This window comes from Pieris napi, chromosome 12 (genome assembly GCF_905475465.1).
Source record: "Pieris napi chromosome 12, ilPieNapi1.2, whole genome shotgun sequence".
In the NCBI taxonomy this organism is placed as follows: domain Eukaryota; kingdom Metazoa; phylum Arthropoda; class Insecta; order Lepidoptera; family Pieridae; genus Pieris; species Pieris napi.
The window spans coordinates 4,077,608-4,101,355 of record NC_062245.1 but is presented as its reverse complement, the minus strand read 5'-3'; the positions used below and the strand labels follow the sequence as shown (position 1 = coordinate 4,101,355).

General features: G+C 33.3%; 1 protein-coding gene across 4 annotated transcripts; it reads left to right on the top strand.

The window, feature by feature from the left end:
* Positions 1-1,870: 1,870 nt before the first annotated feature.
* Positions 1,871-22,425, top strand: LOC125054648 (cytochrome P450 4V2-like). 4 transcript variants are annotated; one of them, XM_047656660.1, is made up of 10 exons: positions 1,871-2,159; positions 2,724-2,813; positions 3,564-3,677; positions 4,208-4,393; positions 4,708-4,904; positions 14,339-14,390; positions 14,813-14,996; positions 15,367-15,518; positions 15,719-15,892; positions 22,240-22,425. In XM_047656660.1, the coding sequence occupies exons 1-10, from the start codon at positions 2,021-2,023 to the stop codon at positions 22,389-22,391; spliced, it is 1,440 nt and encodes a 479-aa protein (XP_047512616.1). In that variant the 5' UTR covers positions 1,871-2,020; the 3' UTR covers positions 22,392-22,425. The 4 variants fall into 4 exon arrangements, with proteins under 4 accessions (XP_047512616.1, XP_047512615.1, XP_047512617.1 ...); XM_047656659.1 differs by lacking the exons at positions 14,339-14,390; positions 14,813-14,996; positions 15,367-15,518; positions 15,719-15,892; positions 22,240-22,425 and adding exons at positions 5,668-5,719; positions 6,093-6,276; positions 6,559-6,710; positions 6,897-7,070; positions 7,897-8,083 and having other exon boundaries at positions 1,883-2,159; XM_047656658.1 differs by lacking the exons at positions 1,871-2,159; positions 2,724-2,813; positions 3,564-3,677; positions 4,208-4,393; positions 4,708-4,904 and adding exons at positions 10,117-10,303; positions 11,719-11,808; positions 12,566-12,679; positions 13,238-13,423; positions 13,704-13,900.
* The last annotated feature ends 1,323 nt before the right edge of the window (positions 22,426-23,748 follow it).

Genomic DNA, 23,748 nt, shown 5'->3' with positions numbered 1-23,748 from the left:
ATTCTCAATCAATAACAAAGCCAAAATGTATCACTTTTCTTCATAGCGTAAACACAATTTGACAGAAAGAGAGGAAACATTAGTGAATAGTTTAATTAGACTGTTTTTTTTATAAGGGAATATTTTGTTCATTAGGGTGTTACATTGTCTCTATAATATGTATACGATTTGCCCTAAAGTACTAATACTACGGAGGTTGCCAATATATAAAAACAAAAACAAAAAAAACTTTAGAGGTGTCAAGGGACACCCGGATGGAACGAAATTCCTTTCGATTAATTTATATGTTAATTGGTATCATAACAGTATGATAGATTAGAGAAAAAAAAAGCCAACATCACGAGGTGTTCTCAGGCGGTCACCCATCCAAGTACTGACCTCGCCCGACGTCGCTTAACTTCGGTGATCGGACGAGAACCGGTGTATTACAATAGCAAATAGCAAAAAAGTGTCGTGACAACTTTTCGTAAGAATTTTTTCCGTCTAGCCCCCTTTCACAACGCGCGATAAGGAACTTCGTTCCAAAAACAATTAATATGGGAAGCCGTCTATCCAGTGGCTTCGTCAATTTCATTAGCATTTCTGTCGAAGTGAAGGTCTTATCATCAGATTCACCACCAGGATGTGCAGACACATGGCGATTGGGTTCCTGCATGCCTATGGCCCCTTACAATTTCTTTCATTAATTTAAAGCAACATTATTAGCGAGTAACATGGGCTGGATGAATAGAGGAACATCGACGAGAAGTTATGCAATAACGGCTAAATTGATACCTTAGCATACCTATAAAGCTTTTTTTCTTCGCGTTATCTCGAGATCTATCTCGGGAATTAAGAACTCAAATTGAGAAATTCGTTATATTCTTTCATAAATACCAGTTTATTTCATTGATAAGCTCGAGACAGCTTACGAAAATAATATATTGAATAAAAGAAATTACAAAAATTAGTATTAAGTAATAGTAATATAATTAAGTAAGTAGTATTAGGTAATAAAAGTAGTATTTAACAAGGAACATTACTGCGCTATCGCTCGCCAGGGACCAACTCGAAATGTAACAGACAAAAAATGTTTTTAACAGTAATTTCCTAAAACGTTACTAGAATTAGGACAAAAAAGTTAAAATAAAAAAAATAAAAAAATATGTTTATTATGGAACATAAGATACATGTATCACTTATTCCACGTCATTAAATTTGAATTTGTAGGCATCCCTACTCATCGGCAAAGAAGACAGAGGGTATAGGAAAAGTTTCGACCCGGTTTTAAACATACTCGTTTGAATATGTTAAATTTGAATATATCTATATATAATATTTCATTGAAACTCAGCATGTATGCTGAATTTTGTACGTATAGGTTGGATCACAACTATCTCAAAGAAAGAATTAATTAACAATGACCTTAGTACATAATTAACCTTAATTATAAGCAAATAAAACAGTAGAACGTTACCTCGGCTTGTTTCTTTTGTCTGGGTTCTGTAGAAGTTCGTTTTACGAATAAAAACTCCCGTGACTTCTTGCATATTTTATATTAGAACATTAGGCAAACGAGCACAAGACTCCTATTGTTAAGTGACCTAAGGACACTTACAATGCAAGACCGGTCACGAGCGCGTTGACGGCCTTATAAAAATATTCCTCGCTATGCGTCCAGGTCCTCTATTATTGCGGTGTAAAGTTTTGCGGCCGCTACCCTTTTCACTTTATCTATCTGGTTGGTTCTATTATCCTAAGCAAGGTTTTACTTCAACCAATCATAGTCAAACGAAGAACATATTTGAGTGTTGTTCTTATCACCAATTTTGACAGTGGCCATATACGAGTACAACCGGTGGTTTGGAGGTTTGATAAATGTAGCCAATCTGACCGGAATATTGAGAACCTACTGCTTTTTAAGTTGCTGTGAATTGGTCCCTAATATTATAATTAGTATATCGACTGAATTGTAATGAGCATGCTTTTAAACTAAATTGTATTATTTCATCGTTTTTCTCGAATCTATAACGGTCATATAATGTGGATTTTGTTTATCGCGGCATTATGTTGTCTATATTTGTATACATGGGTGCGTTTGTATCCGGGAAAATTTCCAGTTTATCCTGGTGTTATACCATTGCTGGGAAATGTTTCTATACTTTCTGGTGGCTCTGAAAGTAAGTCTTTCTTTAAATTTAAACGTTTATATTTGTTAATATTTAGTATAAAATAATTTGTAGTTAAATTATCTATTTCATGCATTTCATTTGGACACCTTCTGCTTTTCATTTTGCCGCGATAATCAAACTTTTGTGAAAAAAAACAAGACACACTTTTTTCCTAAAAGTGACGTGAGTTCAAGACGAAATCCGACGTGAGTTCAAGTTCAATTGAAATTGGAAATATTCAATTACTATAAGACAACAATTTGTCATTTGCTTGTCCCGTGAAAATCTGTCTGACAAAAACATCAACATGATACTTTGATACCTATTCCTGCAACGTGCAATCCGCAAAGCACCAAACGATTTTCAGTCTTCTGATGGACGTGACTAAAGGAAAATAAAGGAAGATATTTACTGTATATTCAAACCCTATGATTAGCTTCTCCACCTGGTATCTCAACATCTAAATCTAATTGCCATTTTCCGCACACATTAAACATGCGCACTTATTAAACATAAATTTTGTAAATACATAAGTTCGTTAGATATTATAATATTAAAATTTTACCTTTTCAGAAGTATGGGAAACCATAAAGAAAATATTCAAATTTTCTTTTGAAAACGGTGATATAGTTTTAATCTATTTTGGTCCCATACCTTTTTACAGTAAGTATACCTAAGTGTTTTTGGTTTCGGTTAGTTAAAAAAAAAAATATGTTTTGTTCAATATCAATTGTTAATCAATTATTGAAAGTGAAGTGAGGACATACAACAAACATAATATATATACAGAATAATTTAAAAACATTAGTACTGAGCCCACATTGCAATAATTTATGTACAGCGATGTATTTAATTATGTATGGAATAAAAAATAATTATTCAATTTAGTTCAAGTTGCTATGACCTGATAGTTTTTAAAATTACAATATGGACTTCAAAACTCCACTTCACGGTTGATTCTCGCATCAGGCATACAATAATTAAAATAGCTTCATCTGTTACAGTGCTCGATCGACCGTCACGCGTATATGTCGGTCGTATTTCTCATTTAAAATCAAAACATATTAAATTCTGCATGGGCTGGTGCGCACTGCACTGCCACAAACTGACGGTCCGTTGAGTACACCAGGCTATAGAGTCCAGATATCCGGTGGCTAATATCATGCATAAAATTAATTTTAATTTCCCGGTATTTTAACACGAATGTCTAAAATTCTAATATTTATTATAATTATCAATTCGTACGGCTGCTTAATTATCTATCTATTTATTTATCTTTTTAAATACTTGTTGTTCAAGGTACTAAAATCAGTTTTTACGTTGTACTTACCAACCAAAATCTTTGTTATTTAGATAAGTAAGTATATAAGTGTAATAAAAGATTTGATTTCATAAAAGTTATAAAAATTTCAGTAATCACAGATCCCGACGACTGCTACGCAGTATTGTCTTCGTGTATGCACCGGTCGGGTGCCGCAAAGAAATTTGCGAAAACTTTCATCGGCAACGGCCTGCTATTTGGTCCAGGTACTTGTCTCTCATCCGTAGTAGATGTCTTAAAATGAAAAACTGCAATCTAAGAGCGAACTATGAATCTCGAATCTATTAAAAACTTCCTTAGTGGTGAATGTCGATTTTGAATCTAACGTTATCTTTTTATTATTATTTAGGAATACCTATTAACTTATTAAAATGATAAAGTACCTAAAATTTCGACAAAATTCTAAGACTAAAGTTAGACAAAATTATAAGACTAAAATTCGACAAACAGGGTTGTAAATGTTGCTGATAACTAAACTAACTGAGTAGAGAATAAATCCAAGCTTGAATATAAACAGAAACGCACTATAGAAAGCAATGGGAGTTTAACAGTTTCAGCTAATTCTAAACAAGATTAGAATGCATCAATTTTTTTGTTAAAAAAAAATTATGTTATCTTTAAACAAGGCTATAATTTTTATGCAGCAAATTAAGAACAAACTAGGTAATAATAAATAAATGACCATATGCCATTACAGAATTATAATAAACATATTAAAATTATTTTTATATAACAGTTTCAGTATGGAAGGAACACCGCAAGCTAATAAACCCGACCTTCAACCAGCAAGTACTGGACGGTTTCATCGAAACATTCAATTCTCAGAGTCGACGGCTGGTGCAGGAATTGCAGGAGTCCGCTGGCAAAGATTCATTTAATCAGCACGTGTGTTTAGAAAAGAATGCTTTGGAAACTGTATGTTGTAAGTTGATATGGGTTCGTGGTCTGGGCGCGGACAAGGGTCCGCTGTTAGTGCGCCCCTTCTAGAAAGAGTGTTAGTGGCGTCGTGGGGTTTTAGTGTGTATGGACAGATTGTGAGTCCCACAAAACCCTCCACTCCAAGCAGTCGTGCCGCGGAAGAAATACGTAGTGCATTCCACAAAATAAAATCTTTATTCAAACCGCAAAAACATGGACTTTATAAAAGGCTTGCATTCTAACTCAGAATTTTAGTGCTTTTGCTTGTTTTTCTTCCATTTTACGCAGAAAATACTAAAATAATATGATTTCTTACAGTAACAACTGCAGGAGTAGACCTAACTGATCAGAATGAATTTAATAAAAAATGTTTGACGGCTTTCCGTGGTGTTTTCAATGCACTAGCGAAGAGAGGGATGAACCCGCTGCTCCATTTTGAATGCTTCTATAATATATCAAATACGAAGAAAGAAGAACTACAACACGTCAAAATTACGCACGAATTAACAAATATTGTAAGTAATTGATTATTGATATTCGTTGAAGATGTAAGTCTTTTCCTGTTGGACTTCCGCAGAAACAGGACGTGGGCATGGCATCTTTCCTTATATAATTTCTTTTTTTGTTTCGTTTAAATTCGGATGTTGCTTCCCAAACTAATTCAGTTAAGTTCGATGGCGGTTGTTGGAGGGATGTTCAAATAAATGGAACACCATATTCGGGCTGCGTAGATCACGGGATTTCCGAGTGGGGTGGCCCGCAAATAGCTTAGGTTTTTTAACTATCTTTAATCGTTTTAAACAAGAGCCCCGACCAAGAACTGACAAAAAACTTTATCTTGACTTATTTACGGGTTCTTAAAACTAAATGACACAAATGTTACTAATGAAGAATATAAATGATGTCAACCTATTGCACGGAAACAAGAATATTATATTATATTACAATTTATTAATCTATGAAAAACCTACTATTGGCTACAAGTGTAAGATCGTTAACGTTTCGCTTGCCCTTTTCATTACCTAACTGTTTTTTTTATAAAGGAATATGTATATGTAACTTCACCAACGTTATGTTACATAACTCACATAATAATTGTTTTCAATAATAGTGGATTCGTAGTTTCTTAAACGCATCCAGACACTTGAATTCATCTTTCTTGAATTTGAAGGCGTCACACGCGTCTGGTTAGGTTAGGTTAGGTGAGGTGGTTTAAAGCTTATAAATGTTTAAGACTAAACCATTTTTCACGATATTATTAAATAATTACAATTATAGGTTTTAAGGAGGAAAAGAGAGAGCCAAGATAAGGAACAAAATAACAAATCTGGTAAGTCCATTTTTGGCATTTCGTAGTTATGCAAGATAAAACTACAAAATCCGACTTTCAAATATTATTTAAAACAGGATCAATGACAATTAAATATAATAATACCTAGATAATATGAAGTGGTGAGAATAAAAACTATTAATGGGATTATATATTGGTTTGATTGTGATGATGACCAATCACAATAGAAGTTTCGTTTTATATTTTCATTCTCTTGAACCTTATATAGAATCTTTGAATAAAATAATTGAATTAGCATTCTACTTCTACTGTTAAACAAGAAACAGTCCATGTTTTAATGTTCTGTACGAGTAAGACAATTCAAAGCCTAGCCTAGCTAAGTTAAAGTAACACTAAATGTTTTTGATTTTAGACACGAAATTTAAGCCGTTCTTAGACAGACTTCTAGAGTCATCGGACAAATTGAGTACACAAGACTTAAAAGATGAAACGAACAGTATGATTCTGACCGGCTTTGAGTCCACGTCCGGAACACTTTCCTACTGCCTGCTACTGCTAGGAACACACAATAATATACAGGAAAAATGTTACCAAGAGTAAATAGTTGTTCACAAGAAGTTTTCTTAGTTTAATATTTAATTATTCTTTTCAAAAATCGAACATTTACTAACCTGACTTAATTTATCGTTCAAAAAGTTGTTCTAATTTGGCTTGAAGCGCGTGGTGTCCTTTCAATTTTATTTAGAAATTATGATATAGTTTAGACAGTATCCAAACTTACAGTAAAAGAAATAAACTTTGATTTGTTCTGATAAGAATTGGTTTAGCGTTAGGTACATACTTTTCTTTTATCAATTAGCAGTATTTTTCTCTTAAAGAATAAACGAAGTGTTTGGTGATTCAGACCGAGACGTTACCAAAGACGACTTACCCCGACTTAAGTACATTGAAATGGTGCTTAAAGAGACTATGCGGCTGTGTCCTGTCGTACCGTATACTACGAGAGTTATTACTGAAGATGTACAACTTAGTAAGCAAAGACATATTACTAGAAACGTTGTAATAGAAGTGGCTTGTCGTTTTTTACATTTAAATAGATATGACTTTATTTATTTATTTTTAATTCATTAATTAAATATTCTTCGTAATAGGAAAGCTGGAATTTTGTAGTGCGCAATAGTGTTTATAAAACAATCAATAGCTATTAATTTTTTAGAGAATGCAGTTCTGCGCAAAGGCCACCTATGCTTTGTAGGGCTATACGGGGCCATGCATCACCCCACGTGGGGACCTGACGTAGAACAATTCGTACCAGAGCGTTGGCTGGACACCAGCGGTCTGAATCCTAACGCTTTTGCAGCATTTGGACACGGGAGACGGAATTGCGTCGGTAATATTTACTACAACTATCGTTATTACTACTGTTTACAATTATTAATCCTGGGACCATGCGTTCAGATCCGAGCAATACACTAATTCTTCCTTTGTGCTCAATGTACAGAAATGGTAAGAAAACCGTCATGTCTAAAAACTCAAAATTTAAGGGTGCCAGCATAATAGTCTCTTCTTTTATTTGTATTATCACGCTCTTTTCCCGAAGAGGTAGGCTGAGACCAAGGATCTAATATTTAAGTTTTATTTTTGAACCTAGATCCACCGTAGCTGATGATGAAAGGAAATTAATTGATTCTACATAAAATTTAATTTAATTGCGTAAAACCTTTTCAAGGATGCACAATACTGGTAACACAGATATCAGTCGGTAATTAATGGGTTTTATGACCAGACGAAAAAAGTGGAGCTACGTTAGCAATTTTCAGGGATGAAGGGAATTTGCCTAGTGCAATTTGATTACCTAGTGTGTTAGTTAAGACAATATAAGGTTTAAAAAAAATCCTTTCATATCCACTACGTGCTCATGCACGTAATGCAACCCACATTGCTCAAACTTATGTCACAATAAAATTTATGAAAAATATGTCATTTGAGGCCTCTATGGACTTTTTGGATTAAAAAGGTTGTTTAAGGTTCAGAATACATTTTGATATGAGATAAACAATGTTTGATCGTGGTTCCGTTTCCTACGAAGCTCACCCAAGGAGGACGGCATATGTTTTCAACACAATATCTTGACACATTACTTTTAGATTTCACGTACCAATGGCCAGTATTAGTGGTAGAACCACATTATTTATACTAAACTATTATGTATGCAGGTAAAGTCTACGCAATGATGATGATGAAAGTGTCAATGGTACACATCCTTCGCGCATATAGAGTAAGCGGCGAGTACAACCGAATGCGCATAAAAAATATGGGAATAAACAAACCTGTCGACGGACACCAAATTACCTTATATAACCGATAATATTTTGTATGTAAAATAAATTACTACCACTATTATATATTTTTTTTATTCTACAACTCTATAGAATTTGCAAATCTTTTAAATTATCAATCAATAACAAAGCCAAAATGTATCACTTTTCTTCATAGCGTAAACACAATTGACAGAAAGAGAGGAAACATTAGGGAAGAGATTAATTAGACTGTTTTTTTATAAGGGATTATTTTTCCGACCCAAATATCGGCCAATAGAATTGCACCATTCGACGTCACGTGGTACAACCTACATGGTATTATACTGAAATTTTTTGTGAAAATTTTCTCTGGTCGTTGCTTCAAGAAAAGTATTAAGTAGTTGTTTTATTCATTATGAAATTCTTATTTGTTAACTGTACATTTCGTCTCATGGTGCAATTCTATTGGCCGACATTTGGGTCGGAAAAATAATCCCCCGAATACCACTCGAGCTTCAAAATTATCTGGTATTTCCCTCAAGGTTCGTTGCAAACAATTAATATAGTCGTCATGACGACTATATTTGTTTGCAACGAACCTATCGGGAAATACCCGATAATTTTGAAGCTCTTGTGGTATTACATATGAATATTTTGTTTATTAGGGAGTTACATTGTCTCTATAATATACGATTTGCCCTGAAGTACTAATACTACGAGGGTTGCCAATATATAAAAACAAAAAAAACAAAGATGGGAAGCCGATTATCCAGTGGCTTCGTCAATTTTACTAGCATTTCTGTCGAAGTGAAGGTCTAATCATCAGAGTCACCACCAGGATGTGCAGACACATGGCGATTGGGTTCCTGCATGCCTATGGCCCCTTACAATTTCTTTAATTAATTGAAAGCAACATTATTAGCGAGTAACATGGGCTGGATGAATAGAGGAACATCGACGAGAAGTGATGCAATAACGGCTAAATTGATACCTTAGCATACCTAATATAAAGCTTTTTTTCTTCACGTTATCTCGAGATCTATCTCGGGAATTAAGAACTCAAGACAGCATACGAAAATAACAGTAATATAATTAAGTAAGTAGTATTAGGTAATAAAAGTAGTATTTAACAAGGACCATTACTGCGCTATCGCTCGCCAGGGACCAACTCGAAATGTAACAGACAAAAAAATTTTTTAACAGTAATTTCCTAAAACGTTACTAGAATTAGGACAAAAAAGTTAAAATAAAAAAATAAATAAAATATGATTATTATGGAACATAAGATACATGTATCACTTATTCCACGTCATTAAATTTGAATTTGTAGGCATCCCTACTCATCGGCAAAGAAGACAGAGGGTATAGGAAAAGTTTCGACCCGGTTTTAAACATACTCGTTTGAATATGTTAAATTTGAATATATCTATATATATTATTTCATTGAAACTCAGCATGTATGCTGAATTTTGTAAGTATAGGTTGGATCACAACTATCTCAAATAAGAAAACTGTAATATAAACATAAAGAATTAATTAACAATGACCTTAGTACATAATTAACCTTAATTATAAGCAAATAAAACAGTAGAACGTTACCTCGGCTTGTTTCTTTTGTCTGGGTTCTGTAGAAGTTCGTTTTACGAATAAAGAACTCCCGTGATTTCTTGCATATTTTATATTAGAACATTAGGCAAACGAGCACAAGACTCCTATTGTTAAGTGACCTAAGGACACTTACAATGCAAGACCGGTCACGAGCGCGTTGACGGCCTTATAAAAATATTCCTCGCTATGCGTCCAGGTCCTCTATTATTGCGATGTAAAGTTTTGCGGCCGCTAGGCCTTTCACTTGATCTATCTGGTTAGTGGTTGGTTCTATTATCCTAAGCAAGGTTTTACTTCAACCAATCATAGTCAAACGAAGAACATATTTGAGTGTTGTTCTTATCACCAATTTTGACAGTGGCCTAGACATATACACCGAGTACAACCGAGGTGGTTTGGAGGTTTGATAAATGTAGCCAATCTGACCGGAATATTGAGAACCTACTGCTTTTTAAGTTGCTGTGAATTGGTCCCTAATATTATAATTAGTATATCGACTGATTTGTAATGAGCATGCTATTAAACTAAATTGTATTATTTCATCGTTTTTCTCGAATCTATAACGGTCATATAATGTGGATTTTGTTTATCGCGGCATTATGTTGTCTATATTTGTACACATGGGTACATTTTTATCCGGGAAAATTTCCAGTTTATCCCGGTGGTATACCATTCCTGGGAAATGTTTCTATATTATTTTCTGGTGACACGGAAAGTAAGTCTTTCTTTAAATTTATACGTTTATATTATAATATCTACTAATATAATATAATTTCTATTAGATTTAAAAATGATCATGAAACATATTCAGAAATCTGAGGCCCAGACCTAAAGAGGTTGTAACGCCACTGATTTTTTTATATAAAATAATTTCTAATTAAATTATCTATTTCATGCATTTCGTTTGGATACCTTCTGTTTTTCATTTTGTCACGATTGAACAAACTTGTGTTAAATCGTAAAGGGGATGAAATCTGTAAAATAGGCTCTCCAAACCAACTCCACTTCCACGCACACATCGGTGACCTGCCACTGCAGTGAGACAACCCGACAGGAGATACGGGGTCAGGGCAGATGAAGTAGCTTAACCCAAATTTAAAATGAAACCTAAACTGGTGTACAGAACCCACTGCACTATTTTCTCTAGAAATTGGTGGTGCTGAGGTTTAAAATAAGAATGGAAACATTTAAAGGCATGCAACTCGGTTACCACGGGCTCGCCTGCATCCGAGGAGGAAAATAGATACCCTTGAAATGCGGTGCTAACGGCGGGTTTCCAGGGAATGCAGTCAGCATGCACAGCGAAAATGAGGAATTTTACAATTATTAGACTACTACAAGTGACATCCTGCCTTTCTTCAGTCCAAAGGATCCTGATCCTAGTAGACATAGACATAGACATAACATTTATTAAAAACGAAAACACACACACATAAACACACAAAATAACAATACTTAAAGAAAAAAAAAAGACATCAAAAACAATAAAAATTAAAAAATTCCTTTTTGCCATTCAGTTCGCTTCCAGTGTGCAATGTGTGTGTACTGTGGTTGTAATTGGCCCTGGCTCAGCATTATGCAGAGGAGCAAAAAGTTCCACAGCGCTGGTCATTCTGCCAGAGATCACAGCAGCTAGTTTGCGCCTCTAATAAAATAAAATAAATAATGAAGATGAGTAATGAAGATCGTGTGTAACGCTGTATAATAAATAAAATTAAATTAAAAGTTAAAAATAAGAATAATTGTAAATAAGAAAATATATACACATTTGTACACATTAGTACACAAAGTCCCGATAACTTGGATAATATTGTGGTGACCGGTAGAGTGGAAGGCACGAGACCCCGGCAACGATCCTCTACTCACTGGATCGACCATGTTGAGGTCCTTACAGGCCTAAGGCTTGCCGAATAAACGGAATCTTCTGTAATGAAGGACGCGACTAAAGGAAAAGAAAAGAAGATAATTACTGTATATTCGAACCGTATGGTTAGCGTATCGACCTGGAATCTCACCATCTAATTGCCATGTTCCGAACACATAGCGCGGTTATTAAAACAATATTTTTCAATTCGATTTTCTTAATAATAAGTTTACCATTATTATAATATTAAAATTTTACCTTTTCAGAAGTATGGGAAACCATAAAGAAAATATTCAAATTTTCTTTTGAAAACGGTGATATAGTTTTAATCTATTTTGGTCCCATACCTTTTTATAGTAAGTATACAAACTACGTTATATTATTTGTTTAGAACCAGTGCCGGATTAAGCCAGCGCGGGGCCTGTAGCAAATTCTGTCAAGGGGCCTTCGGTTTACTTTAGGTTCTCAAGTTTAGGGTATTAAAAAAAACAAAACTGTTACAAATATTTTTTTCTGGATTTAATATGGCCAAATTTAGAGATAACACTTTTAATATCGACTTCTTTAAGCAAATCATGCTCTATTATCAACAAAGTGAGATGATTAAGACGTTCTTGGCCCATCGTGTTCCTTTATTCGTTTTTAATACGTTTTAATGTTGAAAAAGAACGTTCGCCACTGCAATTAGTGATCATGAGTGACAAGTAAAGGCGCAAAGCAAATTCTCACACTCATCAAATGAATCTATATTTTATATATTAAATCAACCAACCATCATCAGCAGATTGGCTTGTGACTGCGTTAATAAAATTTAAATACTTTGCCTGTTTTCTTGTAATACTTATAATCTACAATTATTAAAATCGGTTATGTTTAAAAAAATAAAAATCTGTCCGTTTAAAGGGTACAAATATGGTATTGATTCTAGTCTAAAGTATAAATATATCGATTATAATTAAACATTAGAACATTAACGATAAAAGGTTCGTAAAATACCTACTTATTTTAACGATTTAACGTGTCGAAATCTTTAAGTTTTACTTACCAAAATGGATTTATGTTATCTCAACTGTATAAAATTATTTGATTTGATAAGAGTTTTATAAATTTCAGTTATCACAGATCCCGACGACTGCAACACAGTATTGACTTCGAGTATGCACCGGTCAGGTATCGCAAAGAAATTAGCGAAAACTTTTGTCGGAAATGGTCTGCTATTCAGTCCAGGTACTTCTCTCTCATCCATAGTAGAATGTCATAGAGTGAGATTAAAAGTCAAAACTAAGAGCGAATCTTGTAACTATCAAGTACATACCTTTTTGTTAATATTTTTAGGAATATGTATTTCGAATTCTGACGAGGGTTGTAATGGAGCTGATGATTTAACTAACGGTAGATACGTTTGACATTGACGTGTTAGACGAGACGTTTAATTTTCTATTTGAAACGCTAGGACCAATCAAACATTAAAAACAGTGGGGCGATACAATCCTTAGTCTTGGATTTCTATAACTTCTTAATTCTAAATAGACAAGTAGACGAGTAGAGATAAAATCCAAGCTTACATATAAACCAAAAATAACTATAAATAGAAAGCAACGGGAGCTTCACAGTTTCAGCTAATTCTAAACAAGATTAGAATACATCAATTTTTTTTGTTAAATAAAATTTATGCTATGTTATCTTTATGCAGCATATTTAGAACAAACTTGTTAATAATAAATAAATGAGCATTAGCCATAACAGGATTACAATATACATATTAAAATTATTTTTATATAACAGTTTCAGTATGGAAGGAACACCGCAAGCTAATAAACCCGACCTTCAACCAGCAAGTACTGGACGGTTTCATGGAAATATTCAACTTGCAAAGTCGGCGGCTCGTGCAGGAATGGAAGGAGAACGCTGGCAAAGATCCATTTGATCAGCACTTGTGTTTAGAAAAGAATGCTATGGAAACTATTTGTTGTAAGTTAAGGCCTGGTCGCGGACAAGTCTCCCCTGTTACCACGCCCCGTCTAGAACGAGGGTTGATGGAGACGTGGGTATGCACAGAGCGCGAGTACCACATAACTCTTCGCCCCAAGCAGTCGTGCCACGGGGGTATACGTAATTTATTCCACAAAAAAAATCTCTTATACCACGAAAAAACATAAACAACTAACCTAAGTATTTTAGTATTTTTGCTTGTCTTTCTTTAATTTTACGTAGAAAATACGAACATAATTTAGAATATGAATTCTTACAGTTACAACAGCAGGAGTAGACCTCTATGATCAGAATGAATTTAATAATAAATGTTTGATGGCTTTCGGTGATATTATGAACTTACTGGCGAAGAGAGCGATGAACCCATTGCTCTATTTTGACTGCTTATACAATATATCCGACATGAAGAAAGAGGAACTCCAACACGTCAAAATTACGCACGAATTAACAAATACTGTAAGTAATTGATTATAATTAATAATAATATTATATATATATATATATATATATATATAATATATATTATATATATTATTATATATATATATATATTATATATATATATATATATAATATTATTATTAATATATCTCAAAAGTTTCTTTTTGGTTTGAATGCGAAACTCAAACGCTCTTTCTAAACTAATATATAGAAGTACAATAATCAACAGTAACAGTACAAAACAATAATTTTCGCATTTTCTGTAAAAGTCTAAAACACCTTGGACACTTGAATATGTCATACTTGAAATTGAAGGACGATAAGGTGACCCAAAAATGATAAATTCTTTTAAAGATGAGAAAATGTTTAAGTCATAATTTTTTTTTAAAAGAACCTTTTTCACATGACTCATATTATGAAATAATTACTATTAAAATACATTGCAACTTACAGGTTTTAAAGAGAAAAATAGAGAGCCAAGATAAGGAACAAGATGGAAAATCTAGTAAGTCCCTTTTTCGTAATAGTTTTGGCTTAGGCAACATAAAACTACAAAATCACAAATATTATTTAAATGAAAAGAAACGGAATCTATTTGTTAAATAAAAATAATCCTACAAAAACAGGTTCGATGACAGGGTGGGTGGTGAGAATAAATACCACTATTGTGATGGCAAAATCGGAAGAAATGTCACATACGTCGCCTCAACGCATGGTTATGATGATGACCAATCATAATAAAACTTTTATATTAAACTTTGCATTAACAAATTAAATTAGAAATCTAACTTTTAAACAAAAAATAGTCCATGTTCAATCTGGACTTGTCTTATTCATAGAAATGTTTAGATTAAATTTCAATGTTCTGTGGAAATGGGGATTGAAAGCAAAATTTAGTAATTGAATTTAGCAAAATTTTGATTTTAGACACGAAATTTAAGCCGTTCTTAGAAAGACTACTGGAGTCATCGGACAAATTGAGTACACAAGACTTAAAAGATGAAACGAACAGTATGATTCTGGCCGGCTTTGAGACCACCTCCGCAATACTTTCCTACTGTCTGGTGCTGCTCGGAACATACACCAATGTACAGGAAAAATGTTACCAAGAGTAAGTTGTTTACATGATGTTTTTTGTTTAATACTAATAATAAACCAAGATCGAAAGTACAAAGTTACAATATCAACTAGTAATACATGGTACTTCGATTAATAGAATCGAAGTATCCATATTTTTTCCTAAAAAAAAATTTCTATCTGGGTCAGGATTGAATAATTATTTTCGAAAATTAAACAATTAGTTACTGGACTTCTTTTATTTGGATTGAACCGCAATTCTATTATGTATACTATATAAAAATTAATATAGTTTTGGCAGTACTCACAGTAAAGGAAATAAACTTTGATTTGTTCTGATAAGAATTGGTTTAGCGGTATGTACATATTTTCTTTAATCATTAACATTCTCTTTTATCTTAAAGAATAAACGAAGTGTTCGGTGATTCCAACCGAGACGTTACCAAAGACGACTTACCCCGACTTAAGTACATTGAAATGGTACTTAAAGAGACTATGCGGCTGTGTCCTGGTGTACCGTATAGTACGAGAGTTATTACTGAAGATGTACAACTTAGTAAGCAATCACATATTTAAAAAATCGATAACTAGAAACGTTGTAGTAGTAGTGGCTTTTGGTCATTTACATTTAAAAAGATATGACTTTTTTTATTTATTAATTAAATATTCCTCGTAATAGGAAAGTCAGAATTTTTTAGTGAGCAATAGTATTAATAAAACAATTAATAGCAATTAATTTTTCATACTATGTTTTAGAGAACGCGGTTCTACGCAAAGGCCACCTGTGCTTTGTAGCGCTGTATGGGGCCATGCATCACCCCACATGGGGACCTGATGTAGAAGAATTCATACCAGAGCGTTGGCTGGATACCAGCGGTCTGAATCCCAACGCTTTTGGGGCTTTCGGATACGGTAGACGGAATTGTGTCGGTAATATTTACTATAACTATTGATATTACTACTGTTTACTAGTATACGTGAAGCGTCAATTATCAATCCTGGGACCATGCGTTCAGATCCCGGCAAAGCTCTAATTATATCTTTGTGCTCAATGTACAATATGGTGCGAAAGCCGTCATCTCTAAAAGCTTAAAATTGACGGGAGCACAATAGTCTGTTTACTAACTTATATTATCATGCCCTTTTCCCGAAGGGGTAGAGACCAGGGATCTCCACTTGCTATGGTCCTGACATACCTCACACGCTTCATCCACCTTCATGACATTCACCATGCATGCCGTCGTCAATTATGTGTTTAACTAGCCCCTTCTCTAGTACCTCCTGGTTTTGGTTCAGGTATGTACGACAATGTCTACGTAATATCTTGCATGAACAAGGCATGGTAATATCTTTATAATATAAACGGTTGCCTTGTTTATCGTACTTGTAAACCACTTCTCATTCATACATTACACATGGCCAAACCACCTGAACATTCCCTTTCGTTTCCTTGTTATATCATCCTCTGCTCTATACCTTTAAATTTAAATGCACACAATAGTCTATAGTATAAAAACCTTATGACAAAAAATCAATGAGAATGATGCAATTTGAGGGCATTAGGGACTTTTTGGATTAAAATACTCCTTATGAGTTTCAGTAAACAATGTTTATTACTACATACGTACCTTTTGCACTTGGGGTAGTTAATACAAACCACCTGGAACTAGAGTCTGGCTAACGAAAGTAGATACTGGATTTTTTTGCAAACTTTTTATATGACAACACTAAAGTTCGGTCAAAATGTCTTGATATTTTTTTATTTTAAATAAGTACATATTAGTTTTAGTTACTTTAGATAATGTTATTGTTCTTTTATAGAGAGTCTTGAGATTATTAGCCAACGGTTATGAATTTAAGAAAAACAAAATGAACGTTCATTATTAATTGAACGATATGATATAGCTGCATGGAGACATCGCTTTTTGCGTACCATTGCATCGAAACGTGCAGAAGGCAAGCCAATAATCTATTTAGATGAAACTTATGTCCACAAAACCTATAAGCCTAAAAATTGCAAGCATCCACTAGTAAAATAAAAATGAATGTCAAAGTATCAAAGTGAGTTGTTCCAACTTTCCTTTTTACTTTAGGGCTGCCATGCTAATATTTTTTAAATCTGCCGCGCTTTTTCAGTATCAACTTTCATTAGCCAGACTCTATCAAGCAAGCAAAGTGGGTAGTGCGGGTTGCGCGTGTCAACACAAGTTCCGTATTTCTATTACTTTTAAAAATATTATTTGTGGAAAATAAAGTTCAAATATGTGTTTAAAAGTTACATACTAACACAAGGTAACGAGGACATACATAGTTTAGTGCAAAATCCGTCAAAAAAGACTTAAAATAAACTGTGAACAGAACAATAATTTATAAATTTATACGCGACTTACTTCGTTCAAAATGACTATATTTTCTATAAATGTGTGATTTCGGAAGTGTATTATTGTGACTATAGTGACTTGTGACACTATTGTGTTGTGGATTTTTTGTCAGTAGTGAAAACCTATACCTACATGACTAACAGAGGATGTATTAGTCATTCGCGACAAACGTCACTAGAAAACAGCATCTATACCAATGTTTCGAAGCGTTACATACTTAACCAGTTAGCCGATTGCGGAAATCGTTGCCTCATGCAAGTAATCTCGAGTTCAAATCAGTGTCTTGATCCTCTTTTTCTTTTTTCTTTTTTTTTGTAATTAATTACTGATAAAATACAAAGATAAGTATTTAGAAAAATAAATAATAACAATAAATAAAATATGGAGGAAATAAAAAGTATTTTAGAGGCAATGCAAGAAGCAATCAATCAGCAAAAAACTGATATGCAGGAAATGAAAGAGGATATAAAAGAAACTATCAACCGTAGTATAAATGAAAAATTTAAACAGCTAGAAACCAAAAATGAAGTTTTGGAAGGAAAATTGGAACAACAACTTATAAAAATTAACCAGTTAGAAAGAACAATTAGGAGGAAAAATCTGCTCTTTTTTGGAGTGGAAGAAAATGAAAAAACCTATTGCGATTTACAAAACAGAGTTCTTGATTTAATAAACAATACTTTAAAAATCAAATGTGATCACAATGGCGTTGAATGTGTTAGGAGGCTTGGTAAAAGAACAGAAAAAATCAGACCAATAGTCCTGACGCTTTCTACAGTTGGACTCAAAGTTGATATCCAAAAAAATAAGAAAAAATTGGATTCTACCCCATACTACATAAAAGAAGACTTCCCTCCAGATGTTCTTAATACACGAAAACAATTACAAATTGAAGTTAACAGGGAAAGAGAACAAGGGAGATTGGCAATCCTTAAATATGACAAAATAGTCTGGTTGAACAACCGAAACCAACAAATCTTAAAACCAAGAACGGATAAAAATAAGAGAACTCCATCAGAATCTCCTGAATCGTCGAGAACCAACGATAAAAGAAATGAGACTGTTAACCAGCCATCGAAGAAAAGCAAGGTTTACAACATAAAAAATTACGTTATCCAACAACCAAATTTAATTAAACGCCAGGCTTCCTCTCAATGCCAAGATTCCCTCAGTTGCGAATAGCAACCACTAATGGACCCTTCGGTCCCTCCATATCCCCCAATATGGCCGGTCACCGCAGGGGATATTGGCCAAAATTATGGCGACGGCGTCGGAAGACTGAATGGCCAAGTACATACAGATAGAATAAAAAGTAATACAATTTACTACCAACTTGCAAACACATACAAAGAAATATATTCAACGGAAAGTTCACTAAAATTCCTCTACTTAAATGCTCGAAGTATTGTGGGTCAAGGAAAGTTTGATGAACTGAAATGTATCCTAAACTCATTTAGACATATGATTCACATTATTGTAATAACAGAAACATGGGTCAAAAGTGATGAACAAGCAAAAAGACTAATTTTACCTGGATATATACATCACTATAACTTTAGAACAAACACTACAGGTGGTGGAGTCTCAATTTTTATACATAACAATCTAAGCCATAGTCTAATAGAGGACTGTTGTATCGCGAATATACACTACTTATGGATACATATCAATAAATATAACCTGGATGTTGGACTAGTCTATAAGCCTGATCGCTCAAAAATTAATCAATTCCTTGATGAGTATTCACTTCAATTAGAAAAGAGAAAAAGAGCTATAGTATTTGGAGACTACAATATTGATTTATTGCTCAAAAAAGATCATGCCACAGTAAATTACACAGAGACGATTAATGAAAATGGATATGCAATTCTTAATCGAGTGGACTCATCCTACTCCACTCGTGAAACATCATCAACCAAAACAATAATAGACCACGTATCCACCAACATAAAAGAACATAATTTCAACTTAGCTATTATTGAATCAGCAATGTCGGACCATAAGCAGATATATCTAGAATTAAAGCAATACTCGCCAGAAACAAAGCAGAAGGTTTATTATGAAGCTCTCAACTATGAAAAACTTTTTAAGCTAGTTGAGCACGATGTTTCAAAATGTATTTTAGACTATAATCACATAGAAAAATTAATAATTAATAACATTAAAGACAGCAAAATTCGAAAAATCAAAATTATAAATCCACCAAAAACTGATTGGGTAAATAAAAATATAATTAAAGCCATAAACGAACGAAATATTTTATGGAAGCAATGTAAATCCCAACCAAATAATATAGAAATAAAGGAACAATTTATAAACAAAAGAAACAAAGTTTCCCAAACCATACAAACAGCTAAAAGTACTTACTATCAAAAGGCTTTTCAAAACTGTATAAAAAAACCAACCAAAATGTTTAATCTCCTAAATAGTATAGCAAATAATAAAGTAAAAGATACCAGTATGCCTACCAAATTAGAAATAAATTCAACTGCAATAACTAATCCAATAGAGATCTGTAAATGTTTTAACTCATATTTTTCTACTATCGGGCAAATTCTAACCTCAAAAATCTCAAAACCTGCAAATACCACTACAAACATAATTACTTCTCTCTCTAAAACAAAGTCTCAAACATTTCTATCAGAAATATCGACTACCACGGATGAAATCCTTAAAATTATTAGCAATTTAAATAGCAACACATCCATAGGTATTGATGGCATAAGTACGAAAGCACTAAAGTGTGTTAAAAACCTGGTTGTCAACAACCTAACGAGTTGCATTAACCAATGTTTAAGTAATGGTATATTTCCAGACAGCCTTAAAGTAGCCAAGGTTACTCCGATTTATAAGTCAGGCAATCGTACTGATCCTGGTAATTATCGACCAATATCAGTCCTACCAGTGTTATCAAAAATTTTTGAAAAGATATTACACTTGCGTCTTAATGACTACCTAGCTTCAATAAATTTATTATACAAAAAACAATACGGATTCAGACCTAAATCGAATACGTTATCTGCTACAATAGACCTAACAACAAAAATTAAACTTAAGTTAGATAAAAAACAAATAGCATTAGGCATATTTGTTGATCTTAAAAAAGCCTTTGATACCGTCTCTCATGAACTTCTCTTAAAAAAACTTAACGATATTGGCGTAACAGGAACAGCATTAAAAGTATTTAGCTCTTACCTTGAGAACCGCCAGCAAATAGTTAAGATAGGAACGTTTATGAGTGATGCTACTCCAATAAATTGTGGTGTGCCCCAAGGATCTATACTGGGGCCACTTTTATTTTTGATTTATATTAATGACATTAGCAACTTAGGGTTAAAGGGTGATGTTACGTTGTATGCAGATGACACAAGTTTGTTTTACTATGGTAGTAATATAGATACAATCGTGAAAGATGCACAAATTGATTTAAACTGCCTAAGTGATTGGTTAGAAACTAATTTACTCACTATCAATACAGAAAAAACAAATTATATAATTTTTGCGGCAAAAAATAAGAAAATATACGATTTTGTACCTCTTACTATTAATGGATGTAATATCATTAGAACAAATACTCAAAAATATCTTGGTGTTGTATTGGATAGTCGTTTAACTTGGAAGCCGCACATTGACATAATTAAATCCAAATTATCTTCTATTCTTGGCGTGCTGCGTGGCAGTGTGCGTTGCTTCCCAAAGTCAGTCCGACTCATTATATATAATATTATGGTAAAGCCACATATAGACTACTTAATCGAACTATGGGGCACTGCAGCGCCTACAAATCGTTATAAAATACAAATTATGCAAAATAAATTATTGAAGACATTATTCTATTACGATTATTTGACTCCAACTGAAAAACTATACAGTGATACCAAATTTATGAGTATAAACCAGACATACGTTTACAATACCTCAATTTTAATATACAAAATTATTAACAAATTAATTCATATAAATCTATCCTTTACACAAAAATCAGATACAAAATATCCATTACGAAATATTGATACATTATGTTTAATACAACCAAGGACTAATTACGGAAAACTTAATATTATGTATCAAGGCGCACAAATATTTAATACATTGCCACCCAGATTAAAAGAAATAAAACCTTTTTACAAATTTAAAAAACTTTTAAAAGAACATATAATTAACAACATACCTATAAAATAACAAAAATATAAACAACCATATTCTATATCTGTGTCTGTAACAATCGTAAAAGTTTAATATGAATTAATGGAATAATTATTAATGTATTTACAAAACATCAAGAAGCTATTGTAGCATTTACTTATGTCTGCGAACGAGCGTCTTGTAACATGTTGTAAAATCGATGCGACCTACCTGCACTTTTGTAACAAATATGGTACATATTGTTAGAACTAATATTTTTATTTTATATAGTGTATTTTCAAATAATTTCATAACACGATGTACATAACTAACTTACTCTAAATTTTCTCGCTAAGTGAATGTAATTCTTTGAGAAATAAAGTATCTTTGAACCGAAAGGCAAAAAAATCTAAAACAAGAATAATGATACAAATTGACTTGTCACTCGACGATCAGCCTATTGACAATACTTTCTTTGTTTCTTAATATGGCTTGATCAGAGGCGAGTCGCATTAATTCCTCTTCTTTTCATTAAGTTACATCTCCTGTTCAATAAGCTTCTTACTTATTTCCACCTTCTATCGCAAATTTTCTTTTTCCAATGAGACCAAGCATTCTTGGGCTTTCATATGTAACTTACTTAACACGCTATCGGCCTCTTGAGGTCTGTGACACTGCAAAAAGGTAAAGTTGAATAGATGGCTTTATTTTGCTCTCATTGCCTTATGAAATTAGAACCACATTATTTATACTAAACTTTTATGTATGCAGGTAAAGTCTACGCGATGATGACGATGAAAGTGACAATGGTACACATCCTTCGTGCATATAGAGTAAGCGGCGATTACCACCGAATGCGCATAAGAAATTTGGGAATAAATAAACCTGTCGACGGACACCAAATTACCTTATTAAACCGATAATATTTTGTATTCAAAATAAATTATTATTGCTCTATAGAATTTTTTATTCTAATACTCTATAGAAATAAAATAAAATTATTCTCTCTTTGCTCAAAAAGCAAAATGTATCTCTTTTCATCGTAGTGTAAACACAATTTGACAGAAATAGAAGAAACATAAGTGAAAAGAGTTCAATCAGACTGCTTTTTATAAGTGAATATTTCGTGTAAAAGGCAGTAATAGTGTGTGTACAACATAGTATAAAAGGTGTTGCTTGAACCAACTTAGTGACCTTTTAAGGTTTTAGACAGCCAAATGTGGACATTGTTTTAATAGGAAGGTGATTTGTCCTAAAAGACTACTACTACACAGGATGGCATTATATAAAAACAAAAATGATTCAAAAAAGTTTATTTAAAATTTAAAAAATAAACTTTATAACAAAGATGGGAAACGGTCGTCTTCGTCAATCTCAGTAACACGTCTCTCTGTCGGAGTGAATGTCTCGTTGTCAGAGTCACCCGCAGGCGGCAGGAGGCCAGACACATGGTGAGTGGTGCCTGCGTATGCGCAGCGCGGCGCGTTCCCGGCGCACTGTTTTCTCTCGCTCGGCCTGTTAAAAACAGCCCCCTGTTCTCGGGCGAAGTCTAGGAGACGCTTTTTGACTACCTTCTCGTACAGCTTGCTCAGCATATTGAGAAGGCTGGTAACTAGTGGGATTGTTTGTCCCTTTCTAGCACAGCGTTAATAAAATTCGACACATAGAGAAAGAGAAAAGTTGCGCAATAATAGTGTAAGACGATTTAACTCTTCATAATTGTTATTTTTTTGTAAATATGTTAAACACTTTATACAGGTTGGTGTATCAATTTATAAAGTTAAATTTTTTAACAATGACTTAAGTACATAATTAACCTTATTTAATTTTTATATTATAATTAGTTCTACTGTTTTCTTTAATAATGTCTCGAGGTAAAGGGCTTGTGTCAACTTTTGACTAGGTTCTGTAGAAGTTCGTTTTACGATAAAAAAACACCGGTAGTTCACCGGTGTTTTGTATATTTTATATTAGAACAGGAGATAAACTCTCCAATTCTTAAGTGAAACGTCACCTATTGCCACAATATTTCCAGACGGGCCATGAGCGCGTTGACGGCTTTAAAAAAAATGCTGCGCTCTTTTTCATCTTCACGTCTTTTTGATGAAATAAAAAATAAAATATGTTTATTATGGTATATAAGATACAGGTATCACCTATTCCACGTCATAAAATTTGAAAAGGCAGGCATCCCTACTCATCGGCAAAGACAGAGGGTGTAGGAGAGAAAAAGCCGGCGTAAAAACCTCTCGGTACTATTTTAAAATATCAAATCATCAA